General features: G+C 32.6%; 1 protein-coding gene across 3 annotated transcripts; it reads left to right on the forward strand.

Moving 5' to 3' along the window:
• The first annotated feature begins 5,489 nt into the window (after positions 1-5,489).
• Positions 5,490-7,426, forward strand: LOC120077126 (protein translation factor SUI1 homolog). Of its 3 annotated transcripts, XM_039031022.1 has the most exons (6): positions 5,589-5,642; positions 5,911-5,974; positions 6,291-6,406; positions 6,523-6,728; positions 7,036-7,089; positions 7,183-7,426. In XM_039031022.1, the coding sequence occupies exons 3-6, from the start codon at positions 6,370-6,372 to the stop codon at positions 7,225-7,227; spliced, it is 342 nt and encodes a 113-aa protein (XP_038886950.1). In that variant the 5' UTR covers positions 5,589-5,642; positions 5,911-5,974; positions 6,291-6,369; the 3' UTR covers positions 7,228-7,426. The 3 variants fall into 3 exon arrangements, with proteins under 3 accessions (XP_038886949.1, XP_038886950.1, XP_038886951.1); XM_039031021.1 differs by lacking the exon at positions 5,911-5,974 and having other exon boundaries at positions 5,490-5,642; XM_039031023.1 differs by lacking the exons at positions 5,589-5,642; positions 5,911-5,974 and adding an exon at positions 5,736-5,759.
• Positions 7,427-11,357: the final 3,931 nt, after the last annotated feature.

Consider the following 11,357-nt stretch of genomic DNA (forward strand, 5'->3'; position numbering starts at 1 on the left):
CAAGATGACGTCTGTTCCTACAGTTCCTAGCCATATGTCCAGGTTTATTACAATTAAAATAAAGGAACTGTACCATTTCTCCTTAAGGGAGTTTTTGCTTTTTCTGTTGGTTCTATTGCTGGAACCACGGTTTTGACTTTTCCTCTTTGTCCTCTTTAATTTTTAATAAGGTTTTACCACAGTAAAGGTGGATCTCCCAGGTACGGCATTCACCCCTTCCCTCTGGTCCTACTTTTGAGCTTCCTCCTCAATCCTTAGCCAGGTGATAAGACTCTCCAATGAAAACTCTTTGGTCTTATGCCTCAACGTGTTCTTAAAATCCTTCCACAATGAGGGTCGTTTATCAATAATAATAGAAACGTGGAATTGTTCGTCTGGAGTCATACCTTCAATTATTATCTCAATCTTCTGCAGTTCATGAGACTGGGCCTCCACAAATTTGTCATTCGTCATCTGGAACTTGAGATAACGACTGACAACATATTTCTTTGACCCGACCTCCTCGGTGTCATACTTCTTTTGCACGGCGTCCCATACCTTCTTTACTGTTTTCATTGTGCTGTACAGTCATATAGATCATCAACCAAGCCATTTAAAATAAATTTTTTAGGGGCTATTTGGGGCGCTGAGTTAAGATAAGATGCCTGAAGTTCATATGTTTGTGGAGTTCACATGTCTGTGTTTGGGGTGCAGAGTTGAGTTTATATGTTTATGTATTTGATGCAGTTTTTTGAACTCTAAATAATATGCTTTTATGATTACTATCTTGTTTTGAAAATTTTTTATTCAATAATTCTACCCATATTTGTTTGAATAAAATATGAATAACAATTTTTTTTTGTAACTTCTAGAACTTTTCTTTCTTTCTTTATTTCTTTTTTGGGTCGTGAACAACAATTAACTCATTACATTTCTTGTAGAAATATGATTAAATAAAATGAGAAACTAAAGTGAAATCAATTTTTTTTATTCTAGCTAATTTTTCTCCATGAATTTCATTATCATCTTCTTTTTTTTCTTCTTCTTCCTATCGTTGCTCTATATTTTTACTATGTCATGAATTTTTTTAAATTAAATCTTCCACATCATCGTAACAACCAATAGAATGTCACCACATTTTTTAATAGTTTCACTTTCATTTCCTCTAAATTTGGAGGATCATCAGAGAACAAATATCTATTTTTCACTAATTCTTGTTGGAAAATGTTCCAATATATTTTTTTTCATTTTATGGTTTTTTTGTAATATGTTACATACTTTTTAACTACATACATACTTTTCGTCTAAATATTCTTCACACTTGTTTGATATGTGAATTTATTTCGTATAAATATTGTACTTAATATAGACAAAATAATTTTTTTAATACCCCTATAACATACTTTAACAGTCATCAATCTTATAGTAGTTGGAAGTAGTTGTTGAAGTTGATTATCGAAGATGATTTTTGCTGGAGTTTGTAATTGGAGGTGGTTGTCGGAACCTGAAGCTGGTAATGTGAAGATGTATTGGAGTTGGTTGTTGAAGTTTGTCATCGGAAGTGGTTTTCAAATCTTAGAGTTGGTTGAGCGAAAGGGGTTGTCGAAGTTGATCATCGAATATGCTTTCTGTTGGATATTTTAGTCAAAGAAGATTGTCAGAGTCCGAAGTTAGTCGCATGAAGGTGGTATTAGAGTTGGTTGTCGGAGTTTGCCATCGAAGGTGGTTAACGAAGCTTTGAGTTGGCCATTGGAATTTCTCGCTCAAAGGTGATCATCGAAGGTGATTTTCATCGGAGTTTGCAATCGGAGGTGGTTGTTGGAGCCTATGAAGGTGGTTGTTGGAGTTTGTCATAGGAGTTTGTGGTCGGAGCCAATTGGTCGTCAGAGTTAGTAGTGTGAAGGTGGTCGTCGAAGTTGGATCATCGGAGGTGGTTGTTAGAGGCCAGAATTGGTTGTTAAAGTTGGTCACGCGAAGGTTGTCGGAGCTCAAAGTTGATCGCCGAAACTGTCATCGGAGGTGGTTGTTGGAGTATGGATTTTCGTCATTGGAATTGTCATTGAAGATGCTGTCGGAGCTTGGAGTTAGTCATCGGAGTTGTCATCGGAGGTAGTTGTCGGAGCCCAGAGTTAGTTCTCGGAGTGTGATAGTGGCCGATGGGTGGAGCCATTAAAAACATGGGAAGAAGGGAAAGTTGGGGTGAATCAGGATGAGTTGGAAAAATATACCAACTCAACTCCACAAACATTTAAAGTTGGTGAGCCAAACAATGAGTTGATATATTATACCAACTCAACTCAACTTATGTTGGTGAGCCAAACATCCCCTTACATAGAAAATATTTCTCCTCCCATTCAGCAACTTCTTTTATCTATTGTTCAGTTGGATCTTCTAACTGGATGATTGGCTTATCCGTGGTACAAACGTTGATAATTTTCTTGACAGTAAGAAAAAATAGCATCTTTTGCTTCCACCGTTTGAAGTTCGCTCCTTTGAACAAAAATGGACAGTTGAGGTCGGATGTCATAATGTCGTTGTTGTTAATGAGGGCCATTACAGAATTGGCAGATGAATTCGTCTTAAAATTGTTGAATACGACAACACTCTAATGGTGAAACAGGATAGCAGCGAACAATTAGGAACCGATAGTCGGGCAAAGAACAAAACCTACAAAACAGAAGCTCATTATAGGCTGAGTCGCGTATCTCGCTCTCTTTAAGACATTTCGAGACTCTACCCAACTGTGCAAGCAGATCAATGATACTGTCACGTCGTCCCCAGAATAAAATAGCCTAAAAAGAAAACTTGATAAAAAATGCACTGTTACCAATCGGAATACACACCTTTAGACTGGATTGCTCGAAAAACGGAAAAAAAAGAAAAGAGGGAGTGATTAAGAGCATTGGGAGAATGAAAAATGATTTGATGTGAAACGCTTGAAGGGTTGCGCCTTTTATATGGCTCGAAACTCAATTGTCGGAGAGGAAGTGCGGCTAGCTACTGAACGACGTGGGTGATGCGAAACTACACGACAACGGCTGAAGACCACACGCACGCCACGTCCGTCTGGACAAGACGCGTGTGTGGGATTTCCACCGTGCCCATCAACTTGGGAATATAAAAAGGAGAGTGCATTACCAACTTAACCAATGTGGGATTCTCAAAAGTCAATTTTTTTTTTAAAAACTCAATTTTCACCAACAGTAAGAACCAAATGTTAATCATTATTATATCGTGGAAGATCCATTGCCTTGAAAGAAAATTCGTGTGAATTTAAATCGCTATTTCGATTGCTCCCAAGATTAACACAATGTCCCAACTCAAGTGTGCACTCGCCAGAAAAAGGATTGGGATCGTCGAAAATTTTGCTCAGACCACAAAAGAGAAAACACATAAATGAAAAGGAATCAATTTTTCTTCAACACATAAATGAAAAGGAATCAATTTTTCTTCTTCTATTCCAATAATTAAGAACTATTTAAAGGAAAGATAGTATCCATTTTAAAACAAAAAACCGTTTTGAAATGAATTTTAAACACTGTTTTAGAATTAATTGAGATTAGTTCTTGAACAAACAATCAATTCTTTTCATTTATCCTTTTGTTATGGACCAAATGTCCAAAGTCAATCCCAACAATAATGTTTGTTAAATTGTGCTCTTGTAATTTTCATAATTTTTAAAAATTTAAATTTGAATATTACAACAATATATTCTAATCTCAACAATATATATTGTTATATAAAAAAAAAAATATATAGGTGGGTCAGGGAAGCCGAGATGTAGGGTGTGAATGGGGACGGAGCCGGGGATGGAGAATGCAATTTTTGTTCCCGTCTATGATCAATCAATAGGAGAAAAGTTCAACTCGCTCCCTCCTTTATTCTCCAATGAGGTGGGTCCCGATGTCGCGGGTTAAATTAGTGTACACCCCTAGTTAAAATGTGATGAGAATTACCAGTTTTGATATAGGGATTTCTACATAAAAGGCCTAAAGAATAAACACATATTACGTTAATGTCTTGAACATTTCATTTTTTTTACAAAAAAAAGACCTATTGGCCTCCCTATTTTCACTAACATTAGTATATATATACATTCTTTTACAATTTAGCCCTCACCTACGTTATATATATATATATATATATTTTTTTATATATATATATTTATTTATTTATTTATTTTCTCTCTCCCTAATAATATATTTCATATATTTCTCTCCCCATAATTTATACAAATTTCTTCCTCTTCTCTCTCTTTCTCTTCTCCCTCCATCTCTTTTCTCTTCCGGCGGTGTGAGTTACAGGCGGTAGACGACAGTGTGGGACAAATTGATGGCTCAACATAAGATGACATGAACGATTTGGGATGAATCAATGGCATGGACATTGTGGGGCGAATCGACTATGACAGGTTAAGTAGATTCGGTCGACGACACGATGGGGCGAGCAAATTCAGTCGACGATGACAGGTAGAGCGATCCGTGGTGACCATGGCTGAAGAAGAAGAGATGAAGATGGTGGGTTATGTATTATAAACCCCCATATGAAGATGAACTTTATTTTTTCCTATTTTATATATATATGTGATATATATGTATTTTTTTTTAGCTTTTGTAAGAAATTTGATATATACTGTGGTATTATTTTTGTTTTATTTGATATAAACGAGTGTTTTTTTTTTTTATTAGACTTATTGTATTATGATATATCAAATAAATGAAATTTATTGAAGACTTATATACTTTGGTATATTATCATATATTGGTTTATGCTGTGATTTATGTCAAACACCGAGTCAATCTCTAATTTATAAACTGTAATATATTTTCACATATTGGTTAGAATATTTTCAAATATCTAACAAAATGTTCTAAAAATATATTTAAAATAATCATATGAATTAGTCAAAATGTTCTAAGGTATATTTAAAATAACTATTAATCCGTAAAAAAAAAACTAATAAATTGATATGTGAAAAACCAAGGTAAATAGAAAATAAAATTTTATTAAATGATTTTTTTCCAAATTGAAAAATAGAAAAAAAAATGTATTTTTTCTTCCAATTGATAAATGAGAAAAACTATATTAAAAACATTTTCTCTCTCCATTCATTAAAGTAGCTTCGAAAATAATATATATATATATATATATTATATATAAACGAATATAAATAAATATAAAAAAAGATAAAATAATTGTCCAAAATAACACTAAAAGACCTTAAAAAAAATCAAATTTAAAGACATTTATGAAAATATATATTCAAAATAGATTTCTTATGTAAAATCCTAGCAATTTCTACCTAAAAAGCCTAAAGAATAGACACATATTACACTAATATCTTCAACATTTTATTTTTTACAAAAAAAAAAAAAAAAAAAAATCTAATGATCTTCCTATTTTCCCTAATATTAGGTTTCAATCAAGATAAAAAGCAATGGAGGGACGTCGTTTGAGTGACAACTATGAACCGTCAGATCAAGTAGGAGATTTAATCTGTACCGTAAAAAATAAATAGGAGAAAGGAAAGGAAAACGGAATTAAATCGATATAATAGAGGTTTGTGTGGCTTGCAGAAATCGTCTCTCGCATATAAGCTTCATTGACTTGAAACCTCGCTGTTCTAGGTCTCTTCGTCTTCGGATTCACACTTTTTTCTCCCGGTATAATTCTTCTTAATTCATCTCCCTTCTCTCTTTCATGTTAATCCATCCACTATTTTCTTTTCTGTTTCTTCTTTTATCGATTTCTTCTCAACCATTTGTCAATTTCTCATCTGGGTTAGGGTTTATTTTTATTTTTATTTTTGTTTTATGCAAGCGCGAGATCTGTTAGTTTTTTTCTTTTGGGATGTTAGAGTTTTGTTGTTTGATTGTAATTCTCTCTAATTTGAAGAATAAAAAAGATATATGATTTTGTTTCCGATGACAGGGTTTGTTCTTTGGTTCGTGGAGAAATTGTTTGATCCCGTACAGAACATTTACTTTTGCAGTTGGTTGTATTCTTTTCCTAATTTGTTGAAAACAGAATGTACTATTGTGAAAAAAGCCCTAATGATCGTATTCTTTTCATAATTTTAGTCCGATCTGCCAATTTGTTATTTTTCTATCGTTTTTGATAGAACGAGGTTATGAATTTGTTAGTATCTTTTGATCTTTAGTATGTCAGAGGATCGAGAGGATTGTAGATTAAACATGGGACTTAGCTGTATGAGGATTATGGGGTGGAATATTATGTTTTGCATTTGAACAAATTGATGCTTCTGTGACTGTATCTTGTTGTTTCAACTCTGGATCTGTTATGCCTTGCAGATTTGAGCACAGCTTAATTGAGAGCAAATAATTTATTTGCTGGTTGGTTACCTGTGTCTACTCCGGACAGCCAAGTTTCATGTCTGAATTTAACGTGCAAATTCCATCTGCTTTTGGTAACTTGACAAATCCCTATACTAGCTTTTAATTATTTAGTTAATTGTGTTGCATTAGGACTAGGAGCCTCCATATTTGCTTCAAAATTAATTAACTTTACTCATTTGATTGTTAGACCCATTTGCTGATGCAAATGCTGAGGACTCAGGAGCTGGGGCAAAAGAATACGTTCATGTGCGCATACAGCAACGTAACGGGAGGAAAAGCCTGACAACTGTCCAAGGATTGAAGAAGGAGTTTAGTTATAACAAGATACTCAAGGATCTGAAGAAGGAATTCTGCTGTAATGGCACAGTTGTGCAAGATCCTGAGCTAGGCCAGGTTAGTTCTTTGCCTCCCACCCCAAATGAATAGTGTATTGAGGCCCTCCTTTTCTTTGCCGATGCTTAAATCATTTGTATAAACACTGTTTCATTTTATCTATCTAAACATGGTGTGGCTGTGGTGCAACCTAGCAGTTGTCCTCTGTGTAAGCTGCAGGTTGACTATGTTTATTTATGTTTGATTAGCATTAGGTTATTAATAACAAGAACCTAGTGGTTTTGATTGGATTATTTGCAATTTTGCTCCCTTGTGAAAAACATACAACGCCACAATCAATAACATCGGCTGTTATGATTGCCTTCAGGTTATACAACTTCAGGGAGACCAAAGAAAGAATGTGTCTACCTTCCTTGTGCAGGTATCCAAGGATGGACTGTAAATAGTTTGTGACCATGATTTATGTTTCTGGTAACAGTTCTTGATTTGTTCACCCTTTTTTCTTCATTGATAGGCTGGCATTGTGAAGAAGGAGAACATCAAGATTCACGGTTTCTGAAGAGCAGCAAGATCGACTTCTATCACTGTTTACATCAGCCTAACTAATAGTGGTGGACATTATATAGCTAATTTTAGACCTTGAAGAGTGCGTGTTACAACTCCTCGGTCCATGTACGTTTTCTTTGCTTTGTTATGCAGACCAAGTTATGGATCATTGGACCCTTTTAATTAATGATGATACATTTCCTGCTTTCTCATCCGGATCGCAACATCTAACCTATCACTTTTCTGAATTTGGTTTCGTATATGGTTGGTTGGATGTAACAAGCAGCAGATAGGATATTCTCTGAGCATCACTCATCTATTGGGCTGCTTTTCTCAGATAGAGATTCAGTGATAACCTGATTGTTTTGCACTTTTTTGTGAGAGATTTTCTGCCTGAGTTATGATATCCACATAAGGAATGCGTGTTCTTCACATTTGGGCTTGCAGTGTTTTTGGCTTTCTTTGAGTCTTTTTGGTGTCCAGAGCTAGGATGTCGACAATCTTACTTCAGGAATATAGGGACTTGCTATGTTTTTAAATAGGATTTGTCAACGACTCAACGAAATAAGTAAATAAATAGAGTTCAGAGTTTTTGTTGATCAATAAATGATATAGGTTAAATTACCAATTAAAAACAATTCAAATATTCGACAAATAAATTGCTACGATTATATGTGGTGGATTTAAACATTGACTTGTTCTCATATTTATACGTTTGATAAAAATATGCGTACTGATGTCTGATTTTAAAAATAAAATATTTGAAAATTAGGGGTAAGAATAAAAATTAATTAAATTCCCAGCTACTTAGTTATGAATACGAAATAATTCCTCATATTTTTATGGGGGATTAAATATCACTTGTTTTTCGTTTTTTAATTTCTCAACAAGGTTTGACAATTGGTTTTTTCTTCTCATCTTTATTAAAATTTGAATTGTTTTATACAAAAATGGTTTTGAAGATTAAATAATAAAGAAATAGTTGTATGTGGATAATCATTATCTATAAAAATATGGTTCCTGTATTTTTTACTTTGATTTATTTTAGTTGTTATATTTTTAAAATGTTCCTTTTGGTGTCTTTCAATTTTTGTTTATTTTGATCCTTGAATTTAAAAAAAGTAACAATTTTGATCTCCTTAAAAATGAAATTAAAATGAAAATGAGGCGACCAAAATGAACAAACATTAAAAGTACAAGAATCAAAATAGTATTTAAACCTCTATTTTACTAGTCAAGATTGATCGAAGAAACTATGAATTGAAACAAAAGATAAAAAGCTGATTTTGTTGTTTACAAAATTGAATTTTGGGAACATTCCTTATAAATGGAAAATAAGGAATAAAAACTTCTCAAAAAGTTGAAAATAAGAAAAGAAATTTGAAATAGATTTCTTATAATATACAAATAAGTGATTACAAATACCTAAATTATTGTATAATCTTTGGGTTTGAAGGTCGGTGTGATTTGTTAAAGGAAACATTTTATATGATGTGTAAACGGGTAGGCTAATTTTGTTTAGATTAATTTTCGTTAGATTCCCATCACACATTTTTAGAGTATAAAAATAAACAATTCGTAAAGCTAGCTGATTTCTTTAGGAATTTCTTACCTTTTTAATGGAAAGATGATGGAATTTTTCTTTCATTTTTGGAATAAAGTATAAAGGAACCTATAAAATTATATTTACAAAGATGAAATTAATTATTCTTTTAAAATAATTTTAATTTTATCTGTTGAGTCGGAATGTTTATGTTAGTTAAACTCTGTTCATGTAAAAAAGAAATATGCTTAATTAGTTTATTAATCTAGATGTTATTTGACCCTACAAAATATACTTGTAAACAACAGAGGATTTAGAAATTACATGTGCAAAACGAAAGTAACAAACCGAGTTGGCCTCTGAAAATCGATTGGTCGAGTTTAGGAAGATGTCGGTTGGCACAAATTTTGCAAATTCGATTGATCAAGCCATCTAAACAAAAGAAAAGTGACCACTGGTGAGGAAAATTATAAGATAATTAGTATGTTATAGTTAATACTTAGTTTAGTTCTTAATTTAGATTAATTAGTATTTTGTAACAAATTAGTTAATTAGTCTTATTTTATTGTAAGGCTATAAATAACTTATTTAGGATTGTAATTAGAAACTTCAGATTATCCATTTTAATAGAACATTGTTCTGAGAGTATTCTCCCATTTTAGAGATGAATTTCCCTTGTTTAACCATGAATTTGACCTAATACTCTTTTCACTATATTAATTGGTATCAGAGCTTCGAATGACGTTCTCGAAAAGAAATAAATAATAGATGGCGGCCAAAGATACGCACATGAATGATGAACTACCGGATTTGCTCCTCCAAGATATTCTCAAACCCAACACATCTTACAACCTTTTTGTTGATTCACCTAACATTAAAACTAAAAGAAAAATAGCTTCCATATTTGGATAGGGTGGAGAGAAGGTTGGTGTAGGGATTAGTGTTAAGAGAATTGAGGGTGCAAGATTAATGGCAATGCTTTGTCAAGGCAATAAAGAGTTAAAAAAGAAAACCAACTCAAGGCAAGTTTGCTCTGCCTGGTTTCTTTCTGCGTAAAGAAGCTGACAGGGGAGTTCTCATTATGGGTTGTGGTTTGGTTACATATCATGAACAAGAATCTAAATGATACTGTTGCATATCAACAAGATATTAGGAATACTTATATGCATATGCTTTCTCTCTTTGTTAATTGTTTTCTTTTCTGGAATATATGAAAACATACCATGCCAATCAATTACATCATTTGTTTTGTAATGGTTGCCCTGCAAGTTATACAACTTCAGGGAGAGACCAAAGAAAGCATGTGTCTACCTTCCTTGTGCAGGTAATGGTTTGACTATATGATGTAGTGAAAAAGATATTTAGGCCAAATTCATGGGAAATCCATCCCTAAGATGAGAGGATACTCTCTAAAGAACAATGCTCTATTAAAATGGATAATCAAAAGCTTCCAATTACAATCTTAAATGGTTTATTTTATAGCCTTACAAGAAAATAAGACTAGTTAACTAATCGATTATAAAATACTAATTAATCTAAATTATACTTGTTTTCTTATAATTTTCCTCATCAACTAGTAACTATTCTTTAGTTGAGATGACTTGATCAATAGAATTTACAAAATTGGTGCCAACTGACTTCTTCTTAAACCTGACCAACCGATTATGTGCAGAGCGTTGTTCGTCCACGAGTTCTGGTTTCTCGTGTTCAAATTGTATTCTTAGAATTTTCATTTATTTATGAGATTGCTGCATTCGCTACTCTTCCCCAACTCCTGATTGAATCATGACAATATGATGTAAGATTATTGTTTTACACTTCTCTAGATCTCACTAATTATTGAGCTTTGAAATACTATTATATATATAGGGTAAATAGAACTTTGACTTTCATGAATACCTCTTGGGACCTTAAAAGTATCTAATACCTAAACTTAACGACATCTCATTTATATGATATTCTTGAAATTCATTGAAGAGTTAAGAACTAAATTTTGTCTCTAAATAGAGCTATCATATTTCAATTGTCTACATATATCTATGATTTTCTTTGTTACCCAAATGGTTAAGCAAAGTTGATAATGTTAGGAGTGGAACAAAATTCCATACCAATTAGAGAAGAGAATGATCATAAATATATAAGTAAGGACAATTATCTCTATTGGTATGAGACCTTTTGGTTTATACTTAAGAATCGTGTTAAAAGGTCCGTAAAGTTCTTTTTTTTAATTATTGTAAATAATTATATGAAGTTTTAACATATTCTTAAAAATTTGAAAACTAAAAATATATATTTTTAAAATTAAGGGACCAAATATAATTATTCTTCAAAATTCAGTAACTACAAAAGTAATCTTCCATTTTATTTTTAAAATTCAGATTTACCAACTTGACACTTTTATTTCACTATTTTTCCAGCTTCTAATTTCCCTCTTTTCATAGAGATGAAGATTTTTTTTTTAAAATAATGTTATTTTAATAAATATTAACAAAAATAGGGTTGGGCTGAAGCTATTGTCAAAAATAGAGTTGTGTAATCGTGGACCCGATACACGAATTTCTACAAAGCACGTGAATCTGCCACACCTAGCAGCTGTCTCT

Source organism: Benincasa hispida, chromosome 5, assembly GCF_009727055.1.
Source record: "Benincasa hispida cultivar B227 chromosome 5, ASM972705v1, whole genome shotgun sequence".
Taxonomy (NCBI): domain Eukaryota; kingdom Viridiplantae; phylum Streptophyta; class Magnoliopsida; order Cucurbitales; family Cucurbitaceae; genus Benincasa; species Benincasa hispida.

Bases quoted from the DNA above. Each gene is read 5' to 3' on its own strand.
- LOC120077126 (XM_039031021.1), top strand. From the start codon at position 6,370: ATGTCTGAATTTAACGTGCAAATTCCATCTGCTTTTG. The intron at 6,407-6,522 runs GTAACTTGACAA...TTTGATTGTTAG, and splicing joins GCAAATTCCATCTGCTTTTG to ACCCATTTGCTGATGCAAAT. The intron at 6,729-7,035 runs GTTAGTTCTTTG...GATTGCCTTCAG, and splicing joins AAGATCCTGAGCTAGGCCAG to GTTATACAACTTCAGGGAGA.